This window comes from Coregonus clupeaformis, chromosome 36 (assembly GCF_020615455.1).
Source record: "Coregonus clupeaformis isolate EN_2021a chromosome 36, ASM2061545v1, whole genome shotgun sequence".
Lineage (NCBI taxonomy): Eukaryota > Metazoa > Chordata > Actinopteri > Salmoniformes > Salmonidae > Coregonus > Coregonus clupeaformis.
The window spans coordinates 41480243-41507700 of NC_059227.1; the positions used below are offsets into that span (position 1 = coordinate 41480243).

Consider the following 27458-nt stretch of genomic DNA (forward strand, 5'->3'; position numbering starts at 1 on the left):
AGGTCAGTAGCTTTATCTATGGCTCTATAGAGGCAGGTCAGTAGCTTTATCTATGTCTCTATAGAGGCATGTCAGTAGCTTTATCTATGGCTCTATAGAGGCAGGTCAGTAGCTTTATCTATGGCTCTATAGAGGCAGGTCAGTAGCTTTATCTATGGCTCTATAGAGGCAGGTCAGTAGCTTTATCTATGTCTCTATAGAGGCATGTCAGTAGCTTTATCTATGGCTCTATAGAGGCATGTCAGTAGCTTTATCTATGGCTCTATAGAGGCAGGTCAGTAGTTTTATCTATGGCTCTATAGAGGCAGGTCAGTAGCTTTATATATGGCTCTATAGAGGCAGGTCAGTAGCTTTATAATAATATAATATAATATGCCATTTAGCAGACACTTTTATCCAAAGCGACTTACAGTCATGTGTGCATACATTTTTACATATGGGTGGTCCCGGGGATCGAACCCACTACCCTGGCGTTACAAGCGCCATGCTCTACCAATTGAGCTACAGAGGACCACTTTATCTATGGCTCTATAGAGGCAGGTCAGTAGCTTTATCTATGGCTCTATAGAGGCATGTCAGTAGCTTTATCTATGGCTCTATAGAGGCAGGTCAGTAGCTTTATCTATGGCTCTATAGGGACAGGTCAGTAGCTTTATCTATGGCTCTATAGAAGCAGGTCAGTAGCTTTATCTATGGCTTTATCTATGGCTCTATAGAGGCAGTTCAGTAGCTTTATCTATGGCTCTATAGAGGCAGGTCAGTAGCTTTATCTATGGCTCTATAGAGGCAGGTCAGTAGCTTTATCTATGGCTCTATAGAGGCAGATCAGTAGCTTTATCTATGGCTCTATATAGGCAGGTCAGTAGCTTTATCTATGGCTCTATAGAGGCAGGTCAGTAGCTTTATCTATGGCTCTATATAGGCAGGTCAGTAGCTTTATCTATGGCTCTATAGAGGCAGGTCAGTAGCTTTATCTATGACTCTATAGAGGCAGATCAGTAGCTTTATCTATGGCTCTATATAGGCAGGTCAGTAGCTTTATCTATGGCTCTATAGAGGCAGGTCAGTAGCTTTATCTATGGCTCTATATAGGCAGGTCAGTAGCTTTATCTATGGCTCTATAGAGGCAGGTCAGTAGCTTTATCTATGGCTCTATAGAGGCAGGTCAGTAGCTTTATCTATGTCTCTATAGAGGCAGGTCAGTAGCTTTATATATGGCTCTATAGAGGCATGTCAGTAGCTTTATCTATGTCTCTATAGAGGCAGGTCAGTAGCTTTATCTATGTCTCTAAAGAGGCAGGTCAGTAGCTTTATCTATGGCTCTATAGAAGCAGGTCAGTAGCTTTATCTATGGCTCTATGGAGGCAGGTCAGTAGCTTTATCTATGGCTCTATAGAGGCATGTCAGTAGCTTTATATATGTCTCTATAGAGGCAGTTCAGTAGCTTTATCTATGGCTCTATAGAGGCAGGTCAGTAGCTTTATCTATGGCTCTATATAGGCAGGTCAGTAGCTTTATCTATGGCTCTATAGAGGCAAGTCAGTAGCTTTATATATGGCTCTATAGAGGCAGGTCAGTAGCTTTATCTATGGCTCAATAGAGGCAGATCAGTAGCTTTATCTATGGCTCTATAGAGGCAGGTCAGTAGCTTTATCTATGGCTCTATAGAGTCAGGTCAGTAGCTTTATCTATGGCTCTATAGAGGCAGGTCAGTAGCTTTATCTATGGCTCTATAGAGGCAGATCAGTAGCTTTATCTATGGCTCTATAGAGGCAGTTCAGTAGCTTTATCTATGGCTCTATAGAGGCAGGTCAGTAGCTTTATCTATGGCTCAATAGAGGCAGATCAGTAGCTTTATCTATGGCTCTATAGAGGCAGGTCAGTAGCTTTATCTATGGCTCTATAGAGTCAGGTCAGTAGCTTTATCTATGGCTCTATAGAGGCAGGTCAGTAGCTTTATCTATGGCTCTATAGAGGCAGATCAGTAGCTTTATCTATGGCTCTATAGAGGCAGGTCAGTAGCTTTATCTATGGCTCTATAGAGTCAGGTCAGTAGCTTTATCTATGGCTCTATAGAGTCAGGTCAGTAGCTTTATCTATGGCTCTATAGAGGCAGGTCAGTAGCTTTATCTATGGCTCTATAGAGGCAGATCAGTAGCTTTATCTATGGCTCTATAGAGGCAGTTCAGTAGCTTTATCTATGGCTCTATAGAGGCAGGTCAGTAGCTTTATCTATGGCTCTATAGAGTCAGGTCAGTAGCTGTATCTATGTCTCTATAGAAGCAGGTCAGTAGCTTTATCTATGGCTCTATAGAGGCAGGTCAGTAGCTTTATCTATGGCTCTGGTGGAAATGGAAGGTCACTGCAATTTCATGTAGGGAATTTTGGCAGCAGAATATCAGGCCTCTTGTGGTAAAATATATGTGATCTTAATCAGTGAGACTAACCTGGATAAATAGAGGTTGAATACCATCAAATATAGGAGTAATGGCACTTCAGAATAGTGGCAGTGAGAGTGACATATTCAGAGGGGTGCATTGACGTACAGCAGTAAAACCAGGAGGAGAAACAGCTCTAGCTGTCCAATGATTAGTGTTCACTCAGTGACAGACTCTGCTCTTAGCGGGCCGACTGGAGTGCTGTGTCGTCTCCAGGGGATCCGGAAGGGGAGGTTTCCCTGGAAACCGGACAGCTCCATCAATCCTAATTGGGTAATCCCTGAGCTGCTGCTGACAACAAAATAATAGCTTTGGGGATCTTCAGAATCCCCATTAACTGTGATACGGACTGTTGTGTAATGCTACTGTACTGTCTGGTTAGTTAGGTCATTGTGTAATCAAATGAAATGCAACTTTTCACCAAACTTGGTTAATTAATTATTCAGTTAATTGGTAGGCCACATAGCTACTGTCAGAAGAGTGATGAAATACATGTTCAAATAAGGCCAATACAGGCCTAGCCAGATAAAGGGTGGCAGGTAGCCTCGAGGTTAGAGCGTTCGGCCAATAACCGAAAGGTTGCTGGTTTGAATACTGGAGTTGACAAGTGAAAAATCTGTTGCTGTGACCTAGAGCAAGGCACTAAACCTAATTGGTGCTGTACAATGGTGACTTGAGCTGTGATCCCACTCCCTGTGGGTGTTTAAAGGGGAGTTTGGATATGCAAAAAAAAAACATTTCCATTACACACTTGACAAATATAAGCACCCCCCAAATGTTTTTAGAATATATTTGATTTTATAGGCGCTTTATTATGGGCTTATCTATCTATCTATCTATCTATCTATCTATCTATCTATCTATCTATCTATCTATCTATCTATCTATCTATCTATCTATCTATCTATCTATCTATCTATCTATCTATCTATCTATCTATCTATCCATTGCATCCATCCCACAGACCAAAATGTCAGCAGCCCTCCTTGACAGCTGCGGCGCTATGGAGAATTCCGAGGTGTAGACGAGCTCTTTAGCGGAGCTGTAGCGACCTAGCTGTTGCTCGTGTTTGATTCGGCTTGTAGCCATGGCTCGGTTCGCTGCCTTACTGCTTTTACCTGTTCTCATTGAATCGGTATTTTCGATTTCTTTCTTTCTACCGGTAAATTCAAGGAAATGTCTACGGGAAGAGATCCACAAAGACGTGCTCGTCACGGGGGAGTATGAAATCAGCGAACAATCCAACACCAAAACCAACCTGAAGGTGAGTTTGATGATGCTGGCAATACCGAGGTTGCCGGGCTAAACTAACTAAGCTAGTTAGCTGCTAACTGTTAGCAGTGAAGGCCCAAACGTAGTTTGGTCATATCATTTCCCGATGTGAAGTAACGTTATCACAACGAAATACAATACGTGGATATGATAACGCAGCGAGTTATCCATATACAATTGCTTTCAATAACAGCTAGTTAGCTCGCTAACTAGCTCAACGTCTTGTTCACAGCTGCTGTTAGTTCGTAGCTAGCTAACGTTAGCCTGGTTGGGCCTGTGACAGATCCTTCCTGGTTCATGCCCTGTGAAATGGTTTTGATAGAAATAGCAGAATTGTACATTTCTCAAACCAAGTTCATATAGTATTACATGTGTAAAGGCATTGAAAGTTGCAAATCAGAGCTAACTGTTAGTGTGTTGCTAACTCATTTTAATGTTTAGTTTCAGTTGAGTTGCATTCATTCAGGATGTTACACGTCAGTCTTAGCTCCCCCATCCACCCTGTGATACGTGTACTAGCTAGGCTAGCGATGTTAGCATGCTGTAGAATATTTATCATGTGGATGTCAACAAAGGGAATGCAGGGTTAGAATATGTCTATCATTTGCCTATTGACCAAGTTAGATTATTTTGTGTGTGAGTTTACATTACACGCAATTGGGTAAACATAACATTTCCCATAGCAACTGTCATGATGCAGCAGCTGTCATAACACTTGATGTATCTCTACCATTATGTCATTTTGTTATTATCACCTGTTTAGATCACAGACTCGTCAGGACACACCCTCTACTCAAAGGAAGATGCAACGAAAGGGAAGTTTGCCTTCACGACAGAGGATTATGACATGTTTGAAGTGTGCTTTGAGAGCAAGTCCCCAATGGGTAAGTCAGAGTGCGTCCCAAATGACTCCCTATTTAAGTGCACTACTTTTGACCAGAGCCCTATGAGCCCTGGTCAAAAGTGGTGCACTAAATGGTGAATAGGGTGCCATTTGGGACATGCTCAATGTGTATAGTTGTTATTTTGTGGTACGGAAATTGATGGTACTCCTTAACCTAGATGTTTGCAAGGAGCAGGCACTACTCAATGTAATTGATAGTCTAACTGCATTACTCCTTCCACAAGTAGTCTCTTGTGATAGATTGTTAACAAATTAGTAGCTGACTTAGCCTGGATACTAGTCTGTTTGAGTTATCATTCCACTCCGTGCTAAGCATTACATGAAGTACAGTGCATTCGGAAAGTATTCAGACCCCTTGACTCTTTCAAATTGTTACGTTACAGCCTTGTTGTAAAATCAATGAAATATTTTTTTCTCTCATCAATCTACACACAATACCCCAGAATGACAAAGCGAGAAGTGTTTTTGAAATTTTTGCACATTTACATAAGTATTCAGACCCTTTGCTATGAGACTCGAAATTGAGCTCAACTGCATCCTGTTTCCATTGATCATCCTTGAGATGTTTCTACAACTTGATTGGAGTCCACCTGTGGTAAATTCAATTGATTGGACATGATTTGGAAAGGCACACACCTGTCTATATAAGGTCCCACAGTTGACAGTGCATTACAGAGCAAAAACCAAGCCATGAGGTCGAAGGAATTGGCCGTAGAGCTCAGAGACAGGATTGTGTCGAGGCACAGATCTGGGGAAGGGGGTACCAAAAAATGTCTGCAACATTGAAGGTCCACAAGAACACAGTGGCCTCCATCATTCTTAAATGGAAGAAGTTTGGAACCACCAAGACTCTTCCTAGAGCTGGCCGCCCGGCCAAACTGAGCAATCGTGGGGAGAAGGGCCTTGGTCAAGGAGGTGACCAAGAACCCGATGGTCGCTCTGACAGAGCTCCAGAGTTCCTCTGTGGAGATGGGAGAACCTTCCAGAAGGACAACCATCTCTGCAGCACTCCACCAATTTGGCCTTTATGGTAGAGGGGCCAGACGGAAGCCACTCCTTAGTAAAAGGCACATGACAGCCTGCTTGGAGTTTGCCAAAAGGCACCTAAAGGACTATCAGACCATGAGAAACAAGATTCTCTGGTCTGATGAAACCAAGATTGAACTCTTTGGCCTGAATGCCAAGCGTCACGTCTGGAGGAAACCAGGCACTGTTCATCACCTGGCCAATACCATCCCTACGGTGACGCATGGTGGCAGCGTCATGTTGTGGGGATGTTTTTCAGCGGCAGGGACTGGGAGACTAGTCAGGATCGAGGGAAAGAGATCCTTGATGAAAACCTGCTCAGGACCTCAGACTGGGGCGAAGGTTCACCTTCCAACAGGACAACAACCCTAAGCACACAGCCAAGACAACATAGAAGTGGCTTCAGGACAAGTCTCTGAAAGTCCTTGAGTGGCCCAGCCAGAGCCCGATCGAACATCTCTGGAGAGACCTGAAAATAGCTGTGCAGCGACGCTCCCCATCCAACCTGACAGAGCTTGAGAGGATCTTCAGAGAAGAATGGGAGAAACTCCCCAAATACAGGTGTGCCAAGCTTGTAGCGTCATACCCAAGAAAACTTGAGGCTGTAATCGCTGCCAAAGGTGCTTCAACAAAGTACTGAGTAAAGGTTCTAAATACTTAGGTAAATGTGATATTTTTATTTTAGCATAAAATTCTAAAAACCTGTTTTGCTTTGTCATTATGGGGGTATTTTAGAAAAAGTCTGTAAAGTAACAAAATGTGGAAAAAGTCAAAGGGTCTCAATACCTTCTGAATGCACTGTACATGTAGTGGAATGTTAGCAAAACAGGTTCTAGATTTCTGGCCATAGATGCGGTAAAGAACTTGTTCCATAGACCTCTTTACCGCATCTATGGCCAGAAATCTAGAACCTGTTTTGCTAACATTCCACTCCATGTACAGTGCATGGGGAAAGATCCCGAATCTCCTCATTGCCCCCCGGCAAAATTATCCCACATTTAAGCTATTGTTTATATGTGTATTTCACACTATGTTGAGGTAGAATTCGGAGTATAATGCTTGTATGGATGTCAACCGCCATACATGTTCATGTCATCGTCACCAATCAACTGCATTGCAGTTAAACACGACTGACTACCACCACCGTATTCTGTGTGCTAGCTATGCTAACCAGCTTATACGAATCACTTCTTTTAAACCTAAAAAAGGGGACAACTTCTAAATGTTACGCAATGAAAAAAAGCCAGGGCTAAATTGAAATGTTTCTTACAGAATAAATATGAAAAGCATATGCATAACCATGTTAGCAATTTGAAAGGGAACCGTTTGGAGATCATGGGAAAATTATTAAACCAAAGGTCTTGTGTCAGTTCACCTGACAAGATTGAATTACATGACACTGTTGATTTTATTTCAATGCACTTTTATGACTCAAAAAAGAGTCTTCAACTATAAGTTGCTTTATTGAGCTCTCCTAGCTGTTCCATTGAGGAACTAGAGCAAGAACACTTGTAGTTGTTTTGTTTGGAACACAGCCCTGCATCCCCGTAATCACACAATTACGGTTGTTGTTTACGCAATCCAAAAATGGCAATCAGGGTCAGGTGGGCATAATTTGAAAGCCTGTTCTATTGCCAACATGACTAGCTAAGTTATAAAATACGATATTACAGTGTTACACATGTAATTCAGGGAAACAGATCATCATTTTGGTGCACATCGAAAGGAATCACGAGTTAATTCCGGTGGCGTATGTCGCGGGTGAAATGTTCTTCACAACACAACAAACACAGGCTCGTTCTGTTCAGACCAACCCAGGGTGTGACGCCACGTCATCTTGGAACAGTACATCAAACACAGTGATCATAAAAACGTTCACACTTTAAAAAATTATTTTTTTATTTATTTTTTTGGAAATGTGAAGTGCAAGAAACCGGAGGATTGGGGAAAGTGTTTACAGCAGGGCCCAACCTTCAGTAGCTGAGCACTGCAGATAGAAATAAGACATTTCTACATAGCATGTCTGAGCGTAAAACAAAACATTTTGTCCCGCTGAACACGCTCCGTGTGACTGGAACGAGTCCTAACAGCTTCTTATTGCTTGCTGTTATTGAATGAGCTGAGGGAAAGCCATCCATGGAAATGTACTAAATAAGGTGTTTTGTTCTGTCACCCAGGAACTGGGAGAGTCCCAGACCAGCTGGTTAATCTGGACATGAAGCACGGCGTGGAGGCCAAGAACTATGAAGAGGTGAGTAGAGTAGAAGCCTTTCATCTGACAAAATGCTTCTTGTAAGGTGTCTCGTGAACAGTAGTCGAGGTATGGCAGCCCTGTGAATAGAGAATCACCCTCCACTAACAAACTGTTCCGCCGACTACTGAGTGAACTCCAGCTCTATCTGTGTCCCAAATGGCACCCTGTTCCCTGCACTACTTTTGACAAGAGCCTTTATGGGCCCCTGGTCAAAAGTAGTTCACCAGACACTGTGTTAACAAACCTCCAAACGAGCTTCAATGCCATACAACAATCCTTCAGTAGCCTTCAACTGCTCTTAAACACTAGTAAAACTAAATGCATGCTTTTCAATCGAACGCTGCTGGCACCCGCCCACCCGACTAGAATCACCACTCTCGACGGGTCTGACCTAGAGTATGTGGACAACTACAAATATCTAGGTGTCTGGTTAGACTGTAAACTCAACTTCCAGACTCACATAAAGAATCTCCAATCCAAAGTTAAATCTAGAATCGGCTTCCTATTTCGCAACAAAGCCTCCTTCACTCATGCTGCCAAACATGCCCTCGTAAACGGACTATCCTACCGATCCTTGACTTCGGCGATGTCATTTACAAAATAGCCTCCAACACTCTACTCAGCAAATTGGATGTAGTCTATCACAGTGCCATCCGTTTTGTCTCCAAAGCCCCATACACTACCCACCACTGTGACCTGTACGCTCTTGTTGGCTGGTCCTCACTACACGTTCGTCGTCAAACCCACTGGCTCCAGGCCATCTATAAATCACTGCTAGGCAAATCCCCCGCCTTATCTTAGCTCATTGGTCACCATAGCAGCACCCACCCGTAGTCTGCGCTCCAGCAGGTATATCTCACTGGTCATTCCCAAAGCCAACACCTCCTTTGGCCGCCATTCCTTCCAGTTCTCTGCTGCCAATGACTGGAACGAATTGCAAAAATCTCTGAAGCTGGAGACTCTTATCTCCCTCAATAACTTTAAGCATCAGTTGTCAGAGCACCTTACCGATCACTGCACCTGTACACAGCCCATCTGAAATTAGCCCACCCAACTACCTCATCCCTATATTGTTATTTATTTTTGCTCTTTTGCACCCCAGTATCTCTATTTGCACATCATCTCTTGCACATCTAGCATTCCAGTGTTAATACTATTGTAATTATTCTGCACTATAGCCTATTTACTGCCTTACCTCCATAACTTGCTACATTTGCACACACTGTATATATATTTTCTGTTGTATTTCTGACTTTATGTTTTTTTTACCCCATATGTAACTCTGTGTTGTTTTTATTGCACTACTTTGCTTTATCTTGGCCAGGTCGCAGTTGTAAATGAGAACCTGTTCTCAACTGGCTTACCTGGTTAAATAAAGGTGAAATAAAATAAAATAAAAAAATATAGGGAATAGGGTGTAATTTGGGAAAACGCACAATGTGTGGACTAGCTAATGGTAACCCTTGTGCTGTGTGTGCGTATTTACATACGTCGACGTGTGTGTGTGTTGTGCTGATTTAAAGAAGCAATAAAACTGGCCTTCTTGAGACTAGTTGAGTATCTGGAGCATTTATTGTTCTTTAATCAGCACAACAGTTTTCAGCTGTGCCAACATCATTGCAAAAGGGTTTTCTAATGATCAATTAGCCTTTTTAAAATGATAAATTTTGGATTAGCAAACACAACGTGCCATTGGAACACAGCACCGATGGTTGCTGATAATGGGCCTCTGTACGCCTATGTAGATATTCCATTAAAAATCAGCCGTTTCCAGCTACAATAGCCATTTACAACATTAACAACGTCTACACTGTACTTCTGATACATTTGATGTTATTTTCATGGACTAAAAAAAATTGCTTTTCTGTCGAAAACAAGGACATTTCTAAGTGAGACCAAACTTTTGAACGGTAGTGTAAGTACGTAACATCAGTGTGTGGTATTCGAATATAAGGTAGTTGGCAATGAAAGTAGGAAATGAAAGTTGGCTAGAATCTTTGTCTAGTCTAAAGCCAACGCAGTGTCTTGCTACTGTGAGAACTATCAGTATATCCTTCTCTCAAACTTCACAAACTTCAGATTTTCACTTGTTCTCCTTTGATCAAATACCCCCCCCCTCCCCCTCCCCCTCGATTTAATTGAGTTGGTAGATGAGAAGTCACTTTTCTGATGAATCAGGGATTCCTGTTTTCCTGACATTGGCCTCTGAAACTGACTTATCCCCTAGCCCAAATCCTGTTTTGCTGATTTTCTATGCTGTCCTGATAAGCAAAGGGTTGGAACCGGTTCAGGGAACAGAACCGAAAACCGGAAAATAAAGAAATCCTTTGAGGAACAGAGCCCCGAAAACGAATGTGATCTATACTGTTCCGGAACAGAACCATTATTTTAAAAGCATGGGAAACATTTTAATAACGTTATTTTAAGTGTGGGAATTTTTTCTCGCAAACAAAGCGCCTATGCAAAACCCTCTCTCTGTCACTAAAACTTCCTCCAGTGTCTGCCTGCCAGCTGGAAATCCTCACCTGTGTGAGTGTGAAGCACTACTGTAGACTACTGACGTTACAAGAGTGATTCAGGAATTAGGGAGAGATGTGGATTAACTTTTTGTCAGTGCTAGTTAAGGATACTATAGTTATCACGTTTCACGTTGGATTTATTAACTACAAAAAGGTAAGACGTGTTTTTATTAATTCTAGTGCTGCTCTGAACACAGAAGCTTGCTAGCTAGCTAACGTTTGCTCTGATCCAACGTTAAACCAACTCTCTGCAGTTCAAAGACATTCAAATGTCCTTCATAGAAGCCGTTCCTCCGTAGGTATAATTCTGTGGGCCTAATTCAGATAATGCATGTCATCACAAGATGCCCAGCGCTTCAAGGCAAGCCTCCTCCACCCTCTCTCCCTACCCTAAGAATGGCAGTTGCGCCACACGCCCCTACACTGTGACTGCCAGCACAGTGTGTGTTTGTCTTCCATTATGATTAAACCATGCTGTTACGGCAAAATACTATTTGCTCTTAACGACTTTCCTATACAGATTAAGTCGTTTACCTGCTCCACAGCAAGCAGCCATGATTGGTGAAGTAATTTAATGTCGAGCTAAATGTAAAAAAAAGATTCATGTTTCAGAGGTTTAAAAAGGAACAGAAAGGAACGATATAGACCAAGTACTTTTTTTGTTGTTGGTTCGAACCGGTTCAGAACTTTTTATTTTGCTGGTCGGAACTGGAACGGAACAAAAATAATAATGGTTCTGTTTGTTCAGAACGAAACGAGTGGAAAATAATTTGTGTTCCAACCGCTGCTGATCAGATCACATCCCTTTAAAGTTGTAGCTTGTGGGACCAGATTCTCTGCTTGGGAATCAGAACGTTTGCCAAACTAAAGCAGGAGGAGGGGTAGAGCGTTCTGCATACCAGACAGATTGCGCTATGTGTTCCTGTTCATGTTGGAACTAATTAAAAACTGTCCTCTGCTGCAGTCTGGCACTGCTGCACAGCTCGAGAGTGACCCCTACTGGACAAACGGGGTCATAGCACAGCACAGTCCAAGGTTCTAATAATAATAATATATTCCATTTAGCAGACACTTTAATCCAAAGTGATTTACAGTCATGGATGCATACATTTTACATATGGGTGGTCCCAGGAATCGAACCCACTATCCTGGCATTGTAAGTGCCTTGCTCTACCAACTGAACTACAGAGGACCACTCACATTTCAAATCAAATTGTATTTGCCACATGCGCCGAATACAACAGGTGTGGACCTTACAGTGAAATTCTTACTTACAAGCCCTTAACCAACAATGCAGTTTAAACATTTGTTAAAAAGTTAAATAAGTGTTAAGTAAAAAAATAAAAGCTAATAATTAAAGAGCAGCAGTAAAATAAAACAACAGTAGGGAGGCTATATAGAGGGGGTACCGGTACAGAGTCAATGTGCGGGGGCACCGGCTAGTCGAGGTAATTGAGGTAATATGTACATGTTGGTAGAGTTAAAGTGACTATGCATAAATAATAAACAGAGTAGCAGCAGCGTAAAAGAGGGGGGGGGGGGCAGTGCAAATAGTCCCCAACTTTTAACACAATTGAATCAATTTGCTCCTGCACCATTGTCCATCAAACATCTTGAGATCAAAATCCAATAAACACTTACGGACATGGGATGGATTGTGGTGTTGCATTGTCGATTTGATTGTCTCTTTTGTCCACTCAGATCGCCAAGGTGGAGAAGCTGAAGCCCCTGGAGGTGGAGCTAAGGCGGCTGGAAGACCTATCAGAGTCCATCGTCAACGACTTTGCCTACATGAAGAAGAGAGAGGAGGAGATGAGGGACACCAATGGTAAAAACTGATAAAGTAGTGCCATCATTTATTCTAACGTGAGAAAGGACTGTGCAACTCCAATTTAAACACAAACCTCCCGTTGTTGTCAATACATGCATGATTCTTGTGGAACTTTACAAAGAAATACAAAATTAATTCAAAGAAAAAAAGCAAGCAAGACAGAACAAGTCACTTCTATAATATTTCTAACTCTGTTCTTCCAGAGTCCACCAACACACGCGTCTTGTACTTCAGCATCTTCTCTATGTGCTGTCTGATTGGCCTGGCCACCTGGCAGGTCTTCTACCTACGACGCTTCTTCAAGGCAAAGAAGCTCATCGAGTAGAGGCACCACCACTCCGCCCAGGGGGGGAGCAGCCAATGCTACCCGACCAACCTCCACCCTCCTCGGACTAACTTCAGCAAATGTATAGCTGTGTCCGAAATAGCTGGAAGAGCTAGAGATCCGCACGCTGTCAAAAAAATGAATAAATCCAAATCTGAGGCAAAACAGGAATAATTGTAGTCCTTTTATTGGACAGTGTGCCGGTCTCCATCTCTTCCAGTATTCTTATTTTGACCCTTACACACCTGGAACCAGCACTATTCAGTAGTAAGGACCTTAAAAGAGCGCAGAAGGCCTCGTATAATTCATATTTATGTGTCCTAAATGCCACCATATTCCTTGTATAGTGCACTACTATTTACCAGAGCCCCCATAGGCTCTGAGCCCCATAGGCTCTGGTCAAAAGTAGTGCACTGTATATATCGAATAAGGTGGCGTTTTTGGACGTACCCAGTAATGACGACAAAGGGTTTGAGCAGCGCGAGGTTTCAGGGGCGTGGTGGTGTGAGAGGGCACCAAAGGGTTGCCTATTCTCTGAAAGCCATGTACACCTGGGACACATTCAGCGGAGTGAAACATTTAAAAAATACACAAAAAAAATACAGGTAGAAATATACAAAATGTAGAATATACATCCATGAGTGAGACATGCATGTCTGTTCTGTGTTGCATTTCTATCTGCAATTTTTTTCAACTTTTGCATCCTGCTGAATAAGCACCTGATGCTTTGATGATCGGTTGTCATTTTTAATGTGTATAGTTTGATTTGGAGTTTAATTTTGTTGGGATGAATGGATGCACCCTCGTCTATTGCCCTTTATTGTTGTACAAAATCTTTGCCATGCCGAGTGAGCTATTGGATGTAGGGTTTGGCCCAAATAGCACCCTATTCCCTATAGAGTGCACTACTTTTGACCAGAGCCTTATGGGCCATGATCAAAAGTAGTGCACAAGTTTAGAGAATAGGGTGCCATTTGGGCTATAGACTCTATTCTTGGTGCCCTTTTTAAGTGAAGGCTTCTATGAACAGCAGGTGGAATGTGTTTATAACTCGAAAGAGAAACTATGGCAACCACTGAACTTTTGTGTTTTGTCAGTTAATTAATTTGCATACATGTTTGCTAGCTAAATTTGATAGTTTATTTCAGTTTGTTTTGATATTGTAAATGCAGGGCAGGTATTTTGGGGGAGGGGGGTTTCATAAGTTCAGGGAAAGAGTGGTTGTCTCAAATAGCACCCTATTCCCTATATAGGCCTAGTGCATTACTTTTGTACTGCACTATATAGGGAATCGGGTGCTATTTGAGATGCAAGAAATATAATCTTGAAAACTAGGTCATTTCTAGCAGAACCATTGCACGCTTTTAAGTTGTTTTTAAAAGATGTACAAAAGATCTGAATATGTTATAAGCCAAGCAGGGCCTTTTGAAAATGACTTCTCTTCCTCTTTTGAGACCCATTGAATCCACACCTACCATCCAAGATCCATCCAGCTTTCTTTTGGAGATAATTCTGGGGTTGGTTGAAAGATAATTCTGGGGTTTGGGTTACATGAGGATTTGGGGTTGGTTAAAAGATAGTTCTGGGGTTTGGGTTACATGAGGATTTGGGGTTGGTTAAAAGATAGTTCTGGGGTTTGGGTTACATGAGGATTTGGGGTTGGTTAAAAGATAGTTCTGGGGTTTGGGTTACATGAGGATTTGGGGTTGGTCAAAAGATAGTTCTGGGGTTTGGGTTACATGAGGATTTGGGGTTGGTTAAAATATAATTCTGGGGTTTGGGTTACATGAGGATTTGGGGTTGGTCAAAAGATAGTTCTGGGGTTTGGGTTACATGAGGATTTGGGGTTGGTTAAAAGATAGTTCTGGGGTTTGGGTTACATGAGGATTTGGGGTTGGTTGAAAGATAGTCCAGCTAGTTTTTGTCACTGTTACACCACTGCATAATCTAATTACAGTTTTTTAAAATACTTTGGTGCAGTTTTCACAAGTATGTGGTACATTTCCAAAACTCTTAGTACAAAACAGATCATCAAAAAGCCAGTTGTTTCAAAACTCTAAACACATTTTCAATTGACTAAGTACTACACAAATTCATAGTCACTCTTTCACCAAACTTAATCAGTGTTTCATTTAGAAATACGTTTCACATTGCAATACATGTTAATATAAAGTAATTGCCTTTCACAATGCAATGCTCACATTACTTTTGTTAAAATACATTTTACTATTACTTAATCCAACTGCTCTTAATCACTGATCACTTAAACGTTTGGTAAACCTATAGAACGTTTGGTAAACGGATAGATTTTACATGTAAACTGGTTTGTCTACTACAGATTTTGAGAACTAAATAATGAAAATGGATGTCTGTAAAGTAGAAACATAAAAAGTATGCTATATATATATATATATATACTCAAATGTACTACAATGACTATGCAGCAAAATGCTTGAGTTTCTAGCTCCTACAGTGCAGTAATACAATAACAATACGCAAATAATCCAGAAAGTCCAAAACAATAAATAAATGCTTCACTAAAATTGCATTGGGTAATACAGTTCTGTAACAAATGCCATTTACGTAGCAGACATTTTTATCCAAAGTGACAACAGTCCACATTTTTTAGTATGTGACCCCAGTGGGAATCGAACCCACAACACTGGTTTAGCTAGTGCCATGCTCTTATGAACGGAGACACGTACAGGACCACTACAACACATAAATACAATACTGTAAAACACAATACACCATTACGATACAGGTGGAAGATGTATGACCGCCATCCCCATGAGCATACCACCCTCCATAAGGCCATGGATGAGGCATGCAATGATTTCAATCCAGACCTATATCAGGCCACGTGCATGAACAATTAGGATATTTACTGTGATGTCAATGAGAACCTATGGCCGAATGGTCCAGACAGGTTTGATGCAAACTAGTGTCTTAAACATTAGGTTTCTTTCATTTCCTTCGTTTGATTACATGTCTTCAACGATCACAAATGGGATAGAAGTTATGGACATTTTATGTTCAGTACATTTTAATGGGTAGTACAAGTGTATTGCCGAATGTGAAACAGTGTAATGTACTGTAATTTACAGTACTGTAGCATACTACATTCAAAGAGCAAACTGAAACGTATCTTTTAAGTTTTTATGCGTTTGGATTAACTGGTTAAAATAATTAAATTGAGAAGATGTCATTATGTTGTGTTTTGGTGATTAAACCAATATTCTCATATTTCACAGTAAATTTATATTTTGGATTAATGGTTGTGTGGTGAACGATGTCTACAAACCAAATCAATTCACATTGAAAGGGTTTGAATGTAAGACTGGCTGCATTACAAGCGTTACCAGTTTGGAGTTTGTATTAAGAGATTAGAAAATTCACCACATACTTGTGAAAATAGCACCAAAGCGATTTTTTACGAAAACTATGTGGGATACATACATTTTTTAACAGTGAACATTTGCAATGTTTTCAATCAATGATTTCTATGTTGATATCAATTTGTAAAAGTTTGTGTTGGGCTTTTATTCAATAAAATATTGGATGGATTTACAAACGTGTTGCTTGTAGATGTGTATGATCACTAAGGGACATACTGGCACCTACTGTCTATCATATGTGAATAATATCCTTGGGAACAGTTGTTTTGATTTACTGTAGGTCATGACATCTTTTAGAAATTAAATCAAAATCAAATGTTTATTTGTCACATACACGTGTTTAGCAGATGTTATAGCGGGTGTAGCGAAACGCTTGTAATGGCACAATGTCTATTTTATGCAACAGCTGATGGGGAAATCTCTTTTTATGAAATCTGAAAATATTGCAAGATGTGGTTCTAATCACTTGGTCCAATCAGCGTCGGATTAGTATAATATCCCGGAAGCACCCACCTCCACGCGCAATCTAGTTCCGGTTTACGTCACTTCCCTATGCAAATACGTTACAACCATAGAGATAGATAGAGGACTCCTCTTTACGTGTCACTATAGCATCTGTAACAGCATTGTCAGCGCCATTGAGGCTACAACCCCATCGGAATCCCCACACAGTTAACTACTTTAAAATGGCGGAAACCCTTAATGGCGCTGCCCATGCTAAAGTAGCCTTTTGGCCACTAGAGGCCTTTATCATTTTCTATGGTGAAAACACCAAATTGTTTTGATACAGCGCCTAGCTAGCTGGTGAATTCAGAAAACAAGTATGCCCGGGGCTGACAAGGAAGCAGATTTGACAGAGCGAATTGAGGCTTTTCTGGCTGATTTGAAGCGGGGAGGTTGTGGGACAGGACCGATCCGAGGGTCGGGAGAAACCGCTAGAGAAACCACAGCTCTTCTCCGGAAAATAACATCCCAGGCACGATGGAGCAACGCAGGTAGCTAGCTAGCTAACGTTTATAGTTAATAGCAGAAGTCTAGCTTATTCGAAAGCTCAGCTACCGGGTAGTTAGTTAGTTAGCTAGCTAGTTTGCCTCCTAGCTAACGTTAGGTAGTCTCTGCCACGGTTTTTTTCAAATCGATTTAACGTCTACTGTAGTTTTCTATTGACACCTGTTAGAGTAGCTAGCTGTCAAAATGTGAACTGCCACGATAGGCTGATGTCGTCTCATCTGTAATTTTGAAACGGATCAATTGGTGTGACTAAGCGATGTCTGAATATAATTCACTACTAGGAATGATGTATGACAAAGATATCCTCCTGTATTTGATGATAGGCGACCTAATGGAAATCATTCGCAAGGAGGGGAGGAGAATGACGGCCGCACAGCCGTCCGAGACCACCGTGGGCAACATGGTACTGCGCGTACTCAAGATCATCAGGGAGGAGTATGCCAGGTGAATTTATGAACAAGCAACATCCACAAATTACTAAAGTTGTTTGAGCGTCTGCTACTTGTTGCTAACCTTGCTTGTTGTGTTCTGTGGACCTCGCAAGACTAGTTGCCAAGGGCAAGGTGCCAAATGATGCAACAGTTGGAAATGTGAGGAGCTTTTTTTCCCCCAGTTGTTTTCTCTCCTGTCATGGTAAGTGTGTTTGTGTCCCCAGGTCTCGTGGTAGCAGTGAGGAGGCAGACCAGCAGGAGTCCCTTCACAAGTTGCTGACCTCAGGGGGGCTGAGCGAGGAGAACTTCAGACAACACTTTGCTCCTCTCAAAGCTAACGTCATAGAGGCTATCAATGAACTCCTCACAGAGCTAGGTAAGACACATTCACTTATAGCAGTGTTTCCCCAACTCTGGTCCTCCAGTATCCCCAAAGTACACTCTTTGTTTTGTATGTAGCCCCGGACAAGCACACACTAATCATCAAGCCCTCAATGAGTTGAATCGGTTATGTTTGTCCGGGCTACAACAAACTTGTGTATTGTTGGGAAACACTGTCTTAGAGCACACAGATACTCCACCAACAGTCTCTCTCTTTCCCCATCTCCTTCATAGACCTATTGAGGCCATAGTTCAATAGTTGGTTGTGGCTGAAATTTAAAATGATTCAAACTAAGTCTCCTTTAGTTTAAACCAATCTTCTCTGTTGGTTTTTACACTATACACATCCCCATGGGTATAACCATGGTCAAGCAGCACTGAGCTAACTGTCTTCTTCTTCTTTCTCCCAGAGGGCACCACAGACAACATCGCCATGCAGGCCCTGGAGCACATCCACTCCAACGAGGTCATCATGACTGTCGGCCGCTCACGCACCGTCGAGGCCTTCCTCAAAGACGCAGCGAGGAAACGCAAGTTCCACGTCATCGTGGCCGAGTGTGCTCCCTTCTGCCAGGTATCCACCGTTCCTCCATCCTTTCATCCCTCATTCGCTCCCTCCATCCCTTCATCCCTCCATCCCTCCATCCCTCCATCATCCCACTACTGCATATTCATAGAAGGAACACACATGGGAGCTAGGGATGTGACAAATGTAAAAGGTTCTTAAAGTTTAAACTGCCATTTTTAAAAATTGTTTAAATGTTGAACACTAGAACCGCTGGGCCTCGAGGGACCCTTCTTCAAGCTAACGAGAAGTCATTCTGACTGCAACATTCTAACAGTGTATTAATACACTTCATATATACAATTGCAAAAAATAATCATTTGGTTGTGTTTATGAAGGTGTTAGGTAACATTGGAATACATAATTTTTTTTATTTTTTATAATACAGTAGCAATTTCATTAGTTTATGTTAATGTAGGCTATATGGAAAAACAAAACAATTCAAGTGTTCACTCAACGTTATTAGTGGAGTGCCTTTTGTTACAACTATGAAACAGAAAGCAAACTGTATGAGTTGGAACACGGTGACGGCTTCTTTTTATAACGTCAAAATACCCCCAACCACAAAGGAAAACATCAGTAGCCTAAACGTCATTATAAGCGGCAGGTAGCTTAGTGGTTAAGGGCGTTGTGCCAGTAACCGAAAGGTCGCTGGTTCAAATCCCCAGAGCCGACTAGGTGAAAAATCTGTCGATGTGCCCTTGAGCAAGGCACTTAACCCTAATTGCTCCTGTAAGTCGCTCTGGATAAGAGCGTCTGCTAAAATGACTAAAATTTAAAAATGGAACTATGAAACAGAAAGCAAACTGTATGTGTTGGAACAGCTTCTTTTTATAACGATAAAATAAAATACCACAAAGGAAAACATCAGTAGCCTAAAGGTCATTATAAGCGCCAAGTGTGCTTGATAAATAGTGAAAATCAGCACAAAAGCAATAATGGCATAATGAATATATTTAAGTGTTGATATGACAGCAGTCAATTATTGTCTATACTTGTTCCAAGCGTTGGACACCATGGTGAATGTGTCCGTTTCCATATTTCTTTGTCATCAAAGCAGAGGTAACACATGATCTCTCTGAAGCGATCCCGTGACATGGTTTCTCCAAAGAAAGGTATCCCATACATGTGTGACCAGAAGGTCTCCATACACACGCTCTATCCACCGAATGCTCCACGGACATGCAGGATTGAAATGAACGCTTCCAGCTCATCAACAGACAGACCCCAGGCAGTGTTTCCTTGCTCCCTGTACCCCTCAGCCACAGTACAGTCCCTGATCCCAGGCAGTGTTTCCTTGCTCCCTGTACCCCTCAGCCACAGTACAGTCCCTGATCCCAGGCAGTGTTTCCTTGCTCCCTGTACCCCTCAGCCACAGTACAGTCCCTGATCCCAGGCAGTGTTTCCTTGCTCCCTGTACCCCTCAGCCACAGTACAGTCCCTGATCCCAGGCAGTGTTTCCTTGCTCCCTGTACCCCTCAGCCACAGTGCAGCCCCTGATCCCAGGCAGTGTTTCCTTGCTCCCTGTACCCCTCAGCCACAGTGCAGTCCCTGATCCCAGGCAGTGTTTCCTTGCTCCCTGTACCCCTCAGCCACAGTACAGTCCCTGATCCCAGGCAGTGTTTCCTTGCTCCCTGTACCCCTCAGCCACAGTACCTGATCCCAGGCAGTGTTTCCTTGCTCCCTGTACCCCTCAGCCACAGTACAGTCCCTGATCCCAGGCAATGTTTCCTTGCTCCCTGTACCCCTCAGCCACAGTGCAGTCCCTGATCCCAGGCAGTGTTTCCTTGCTCCCTGTACCCCTCAGCCACAGTGCAGTCCCTGATCCCAGGCAGTGTTTCCTTGCTCCCTGTACCCCTCAGCCACAGTGCAGTCCCTGATCCCAGGCAGTGTTTCCTTGCTCCCTGTACCCCTCAGCCACAGTGCAGTCCCTGATCCCAGGCAGTGTTTCCTTGCTCCCTGTACCCCTCAGCCACAGTGCAGTCCCTGATCCCAGGCAGTGTTTCCTTGCTCCCTGTACCCCTCACCCTCAGTGCAGCCCCTGATCCCAGGCAGTGTTTCCTTGCTCCCTGTACCCCTCAGCCACAGTGCAGTCCCTGATCCCAGGCAGTGTTTCCTTGCTCCCTGTACCCCAGGCAGTGTTTCCTTGCTCCCTGTACCCCTCAGCCACAGTACAGTCCCTGATCCCAGGCAGTGTCTCCTTGCTCCCTGTACCCCTCAGCCACAGTGCAGTCCCTGATCCCAGGCAGTGTTTCCTTGCTCCCTGTACCCCTCAGCCACAGTGCAGCCCCTGATCCCAGGCAGTGTTTCCTTGCTCCCTGTACCCCTCAGCACAGTCCCTGATCCCAGGCAGTGTTTCCTTGCTCCCTGTACCCCTCAGCCACAGTACAGTCCCTGATCCCAGGCAGTGTCTCCTTGCTCCCTGTACCCCTCAGCCACAGTCCAGTCCCTGATCCCAGGCAGTGTCTCCTTGCTCCCTGAACCCCTCAGCCACAGTGCAGTCCCTGATCCCAGGCAGTGTCTCCTTGCTCCCTGTACCCCTCAGCCACAGTCCAGTCCCTGATCCCAGGCAGTGTCTCCTTGCTCCCTGAACCCCTCAGCCACAGTCCAGTCCCTGATCCCAGGCAGTGTTTCCTTGCTCCCTGAACCCCTCAGCCCCAGTCCAGTCCCTGATCCCAGGCAGTGTCTCCTTGCTCCCTGAACCCCTCAGCCACAGTCCAGTCCCTGATCCCAGGCAGTGTTTCCTTGCTCCCTGAACCCCCCAGCCCCAGTCCAGTCCCTGATGTGCTGTAGCATGTCCATGTCACATAAAGCAACCAAAGCTGGTGAGTGCGTTGCTGCTGTTGCTTGAGATGTAGGGCCTGCTCTCTCAGTGATGACATTTTGTGCTGATGATCGGCCCGTAGTATTGTCATCGGCTTTCATTTGGTGGCGGCGCGGGCACCTGCTCAGTGCACACCGTTCTGGCTTTTTTTTGCGCGTAGGCCTCGACGGTGTAGGTTCAGGCTGAGGCTTAGAATCAGAATCATCGGAGATGTCATGACTAATTTCTTCCCCACCATCGGAGTCGTTTTTCATTCAGATCTTGTAGGATCGTTAACGCAGCATGTGCATCCATTCGTTCTTGGTCTTTGACATTTGTAAATTACGCGTTCTTTCACTGTGTACTCCGATAGAGGGTACATGCACACTGTAAGATTTATAATTAGAATATACCAATACAATGGCCCGCCCCTGTTCTTCATTCACAAGGGGTGATTTACATAATTATGCATCATTTGCTTCCCCGTCGCTCATCAACTCACCCATCGTCCCATCATGCTTTACTTCATTTCTACCCATCATGCTTTACTTCAGTTCTACCGTCTGTTGTTATATCTGTGACATTTTATTTGGGTGTGGTTTAGGTTCAGTTTTGAAGGTAATTATCGGGGCACCTTTACATGACGCTCTTATCCAGAACGACTTACAGGAGCAATTAGGGTTAAGTGCCTTGCTCAAGGGCACATCAACATATTTTTTCACCTAGTTGGCTCGGGGATTAGAACCAGCGACCTTTCGGTTACTGGCACAACGCTCTTAACCACTAAGCTACCTGCCGCCCCTTCAACTATCGGGAGTAGGAGTGTAGCAGGCCCTACTGTCGGGAGTAGGAGTGTAGCAGGCCCTACTATCGGGAGTAGGAGTGTAGCAGGCCCTACTGTTGGGAGTAGGAGTGTAGCAGGCCCTACTATCGGGAGTAGGAGTGTAGCAGGCCCTACTGTTGGGAGTAGGAGTGTAGCAGGCCCTACTATCGGGAGTAGGAGTGTAGCAGGCCCTACTATCGGGAGTAGGAGTGTAGCAGGCCCTACTATCGGGAGTAGGAGTGTAGCAGGCCCTACTGTCGGGAGTAGGAGTGTAGCAGGCCCTACTATCGGGAGTAGGAGGGGCAACTGGGGAAAACCCATTCAGAAAAATGACATGCCCTCATGAAACTGGTTCTAACTCCAGTTCTGTTTGTGATATTAAGATTCTAACGTCAGTGTGTTAAATAGATTTATTTAGGAGAAGTCAAGGACGGAGGGAGGTATGACTTTAAAAAAAAAATGTCAATCTGTAGCTCAGCTGGTAGAGCACGGCGCTTGTAACGCCAAGGTAGTGGGTTCGATCCCCGGGACCACCCATACACAAAAAAATAAAATAATGTATGCACGCATGACTGTAAGTCGCTTTGGATAAAAGCGTCTGCTAAATGGCTTATTATTATTATTATTATCAAGAGTAATACAAAAATAAAATTAATGAACAGTCAAAATGACTGCTTTAGTGGTTCTAGTGTTAAATGATAAAAATAAAAAATAACATAAAATGACATGATTTCACAATACAGATATGGTCCTGCGTATGACCGCTAGGGGGCAATGCTGTTCAATCTACCTCAGTCCTGGCTACCTACCAGACAGAGCTCACCTTACTGCTGTCCTGGCTACCTACCAGACAGAGCTCACCTTACTGCTGTCCTGGCTACCTACCAGACGGCGCTCACCTAACTGCTGTCCTGGCTACCTACCAGACGGCGCTCACCTAACTGCTGTCCTGGCTACCTACCAGACAGAGCTCACCTAACTGCTGTCCTGGCTACCTACCAGACGTCCCCCACCCACTCAGCAACGATGGTAGTTAATGCCGTTTTAGGTTCTCTGTTGTGCCTCTCCTCCATGTGCTCAGTAAAGGGGACTTCCTCTCCTCCATGTTCTCAGTAAAGGGGACTTCCTCTCCTCCATGTTCTCAGTAAAGGGGACTTCCTCTCCTCCATGTTCTCAGTAAAGGGACTTCCTCTCCTCCATGTTCTCAGTAAAGGGGACTTCCTCTCCTCCATGTTCTCAGTAAAGGGGACTTCCTCTCCTCCATGTTCTCAGTAAAGGGGACTTCCTCTCCTCCATGTTCTCAGTAAAGGGGACTTCCTCTCCTCCATGTTCTCAGTAAAGGGGACTTCCTCTCCTCCATGTTCTCAGTAAAGGGGACTTCCTCTCCTCCATGTTCTCAGTAAAGGGGACTTCCTCTCCTCCATGTTCTCAGTACATGGGACTTCCTGTCCTCCATGTGGTCAGTACATGGGACTTCCTGTCCCACTCCTCATCCATGTGATGGCTCATTGCAGTGATGTACGACAGCGTGTTCATAGACGTCCAACAACCTGTTGTTAACGCCACGTTTGGTGTTTCAGAGCTTGAACTTTGTACTTGCAGATCAATCGGTGTACAATCTAAGGCCTCACGGTTTTTTGACATGGCATCTAGTAGTCTGCTTCTAGATATGCCATCAGGGCATTGAAGCAGACATCTTCTACCATTGACAATGGCTGCATATCAACTGCAATAATTTCTGTAATAAGCACTGTGATTTTCTCACTCCGTCCCCTTATCGCACTGCTGCCAGCAACAGGTTGGGTCTCGTGGTAGTGATGCGCGGGTAAGCTGTTTGATCATCCGCACCTGCCCGACTTGTTTATAATTAGATACATGCAGATTCTCTTCTGTCATTTTTTTTGTCTTCTAGTGCAACAAGTAATATGTCCTACATCAATAGAATGAATGCTTCTCTCTCACGGCAAATACGTTTAGGGACTGGGAGAAAATGCAATAAGTGAATAAAAAAACATGGAAAGATTTTTCGTGCAAAATTTCCAAATGACATCAGTTTGAGCGGTTTTAAGGGAATTAATAGCTGAAAATGACCCAACATGTTTCTGATATGATTTCAGTTCGGCTTGGATGCATATTTGATATGGTTGAAATGGTATCAGCGTTTATGATGCTGATAAAGATGGCACCTTTACAGACGGTCCCTAACCTTGCATTAATTCTCTGAAGATGCTGAAATGGATAAATCATATTTAATGAATCGACTGTCTCTTAAAATGTTTGTACATGTGTTATTGAATAATGAACATTACATTTAGGCAACACACTGTAGTAATGATCCTTTGTTTGCCTCATTCCCAAGGGTCATGAAATGGCTACTAATCTCTCCAAAACCGGCATCGAGACCACTGTAATAGCCGACGCCGCCATATTTGCAGTGATGTCCCGGGTCAATAAGGTGAGTTTTACACATTTACTGTTATGGTGCTTTATTTTGTGATTTCCTTTAACAGACAGAACATAAAAAGAGGTAGTAATATAGAGACGTTTTTAACATTTTAAATTTCATTTCAAGCGTTTAAAAGCACAACGTCAAATGCTTATTTCCGGTCTTGTTTAATCAGAACCGCTCTCTGATTTTACTTAACAATAAGGAATTTAAGAAGTCTTTCTTCACTAGAGGAAGCTTGTCTATTGTCAATGCAACTAAACTAGTTTGATTCTGCTCCTCCTATTGGTTGTCCTCTCACCAGGTCATCATCGGAACACAGACCGTTCTGGCCAATGGCGGGCTCCGGGCGGTCAATGGAACCCACACCGTAGCTCTGGCAGCCAAGCATCACTCTACCCCGCTCATCGTCTGTGCTCCCATGTTCAAGCTCTCCCCTCAGGTATCCACAACAACACTCATTAGGAACAGAATAATGACTTTCTGGATAGAAGTTTGTATCAGTGAGCCCTGCTTCACTGATAGGCGAGGCCAAACACTGGCAGACTATGACGTTGTCTTCTGGTATATTCGTCATTGTGTGACTTGACTGGTTGGATTTTGTGTTCTCAGTTTCCCAATGAAGAAGACACGTTCCATAAGTTTGTCTCCCCACATGAGGTGCTTCCGTTCACAGAAGGTAAACATGCAAATATTTTTCTCACCTACAGTGCATTCGGAATGTATTCAGACCCCCTTTTTCCACATTTTGTTGCGTTACAGCCTTATTCTAAAGTTGATTCAATAGTTTTGTCCCCTCATCAATCTACACACAATACCCCATAATGACAAAGCAAAAACAGGTTTTTGCAAATGTAAAAAAACAACAACATACTAATGGAAATATCACATTTACATAAGAATTCAGACCCTTTACTCAGTACTTTGTTGAAGCACCTTTGGCAGCGATTACAGCCTCTAGTATTCTTGGGTATGATGCTACAAGCTTGGCACACCTGTATTTGGGGAGTTTCTCCCATTCTTCTCTGCAGATCCTCTCAAGCTCTGTCAGGTTGTATGGGGAGCGTTGCTGCACAGCTATTTTCAGGTCTCTCCAGAGATGTTCGATCTGGTTCAAGTCCGGGCTCTGGCTGGGCAACTCAAGGACATTCAGAGACTTGTCCCGAAGCCACTCCTGCGTTGTCTTGGCTGTGTGATTAGGGTCGTTGTCCTGTTGGAAGGTGAACCTTCGCCCCAGTCTGAGGTCCTGAGCGCTCTGGAGTAGGTTTTCATCAAGGATCTCTCTGTACTTTGCTCCGTTCATCTTTCCCTCGATCCTGACTAGTCTCCCAGTCCCTGTCGCTGAAAAACATCCCCACATCATGATGCTGCCACCACCATGCTTCACCGTAGGGACGGTGCCAGGTTTCCTCCAGACGTGAAGCTTGGCATTCAGGCCAAAGAGTTCAATCTTGGTTTCATCAGACCAGAGAATCTTGTTTCTCATGGGCTGAGAGTCCTTTAGGTGCCTTTTGGCAAACTCCAAGCGGGCTGTCATGTGCCTTTTACTGAGGAGTGGCTTCCGTCTGGCCACTACCATAAAGGCCTGATTGGTGGAGTGCTGCAGAGATGGTTGTCCTTCTGGAAGGTTCTCCCATCTCCACAGAGGAACTTTGGAGCTCTGTCAGAGCGACCATCGGGTTCTTGGTCACTTCCCTGACCAAGACCCTTCTCCCCCGATTTCTCAGTTTGGCCGGGCGGCCAGCTCTAGGAAGAGTCTTGGTGGTTTCAAACTTCTTCCATTTAAGAATGATGGAGGCCACTGTGACCTTCAATGATGCAGACATTTTTTGGTGCCCTTCCCCAGATCTGTGTCTCGACACAATCCTGTCTCGGAGCTCTACGGACAATTCCTTCGACCTCATGGCTTGGTTTTTGCTCTGACAAGCACTGTCAACCTTATAAAGACAGGTGTGTGCCTTTCCAAATCATGTCCAATCAATGGAATTTACCACAGGTGGACTCCAATCAAGTTGTAGAAATATCTCAATCTCAATCTCAATGGAAACAGGATGCACCTGCATAAAATGTGCAAAAGATGATGTGCAAAAGATGATGTGCAAATAGAGATACTGGGGTGCAAATTAGCAAAATAAATAACAATATGGGGATGAGGTAGTTGGGTGGGCTAATTTCAGAATGGCTGTGTACAGGTGCAGTGATTACTTCCTCTCATCTGATGTTCCTTCTCTATCTGAGAGGTCCCTACTTGTCTCCGTAGGAGAGATTCTGTCCAAGGTGTTGTCCCTGGATAGGATACACTTTGTCTCTGAGGGGGAAAATGTCTTATTGCTTTATACAAAATGTATTCAAAATAAAAACTGCACATGACTTTACTCTTATCTGTTTATAGGAGAGATTCTGTCCAAGGTGAACGTGCACTGCCCAGTGTTCGACTACGTTCCTCCTGAACTCATCACTCTGTTTATCTCTAACATCGGAGGCAACGCTCCCTCTTACATCTACCGGCTGATAAGTGAACTCTATCATCCTGAGGACCACGCCCTGTAATGAAATGCTAATAAAACAGGTTTATGGCATGTAGTGTGTTTGGTTTCTCATTTACAACTGGGACCTGGCCAAGATAAAGCAAAGCAGTGCGATTAAAAACAACAACAACACAGAGTTACATATGGGGTAAAACAAAACGTACAGTCAATAACACAATAGAATATATATATACAGTGTGTGCAAATGTAGTAAGTTATGGAGGTAAGGCAATAAATAGGCCATAGTGCAAAATAATTACAATTTAGGATTAACACTGGATTGATAGATGTGCAGAAGATGCTGGAAGCGGGCATGCATAAAGATGGCGGCCCCCAGGTACTTGCCTCAGTGCTCTCCATTACTCTTTTTTTTTGTATCGTCAGTAGCACAGGACACATGATCGATCCCAATTCTAGCTTCAAGGTGGCGGCAACGAGGTAGATTGTGCCGATTTGTGACGAGGTAGATTGTGCTGATTTATTGGCACATTGAACCATGTGGC

The 27458-nt window shown here is 43.5% G+C and overlaps 2 protein-coding genes across 3 annotated transcripts; both read left to right on the forward strand.

The window, feature by feature from the left end:
• The first annotated feature begins 3490 nt into the window (after positions 1-3490).
• On the forward strand, positions 3491-15115 carry LOC121552837 (transmembrane emp24 domain-containing protein 10). Its single transcript, XM_041865904.2, has 5 exons — positions 3491-3702; positions 4474-4594; positions 7818-7891; positions 12115-12241; positions 12448-15115. The coding sequence occupies exons 1-5, from the start codon at positions 3526-3528 to the stop codon at positions 12567-12569; spliced, it is 621 nt and encodes a 206-aa protein (XP_041721838.1). The 5' UTR covers positions 3491-3525; the 3' UTR covers positions 12570-15115.
• A 1442-nt stretch (positions 15116-16557) lies between these two features.
• Positions 16558-27006, forward strand: LOC121552621 (translation initiation factor eIF-2B subunit beta). 2 transcript variants are annotated; one of them, XM_041865589.2, is made up of 8 exons: positions 16558-16962; positions 17302-17422; positions 17634-17785; positions 18201-18364; positions 24341-24436; positions 24732-24869; positions 25040-25106; positions 26688-26812. In XM_041865589.2, the coding sequence occupies exons 1-8, from the start codon at positions 16791-16793 to the stop codon at positions 26795-26797; spliced, it is 1020 nt and encodes a 339-aa protein (XP_041721523.1). In that variant the 5' UTR covers positions 16558-16790; the 3' UTR covers positions 26798-26812. The 2 variants fall into 2 exon arrangements, with proteins under 2 accessions (XP_041721523.1, XP_041721522.1); XM_041865588.2 differs by lacking the exon at positions 26688-26812 and adding an exon at positions 26820-27006 and having other exon boundaries at positions 16559-16962.
• Positions 27007-27458: the final 452 nt, after the last annotated feature.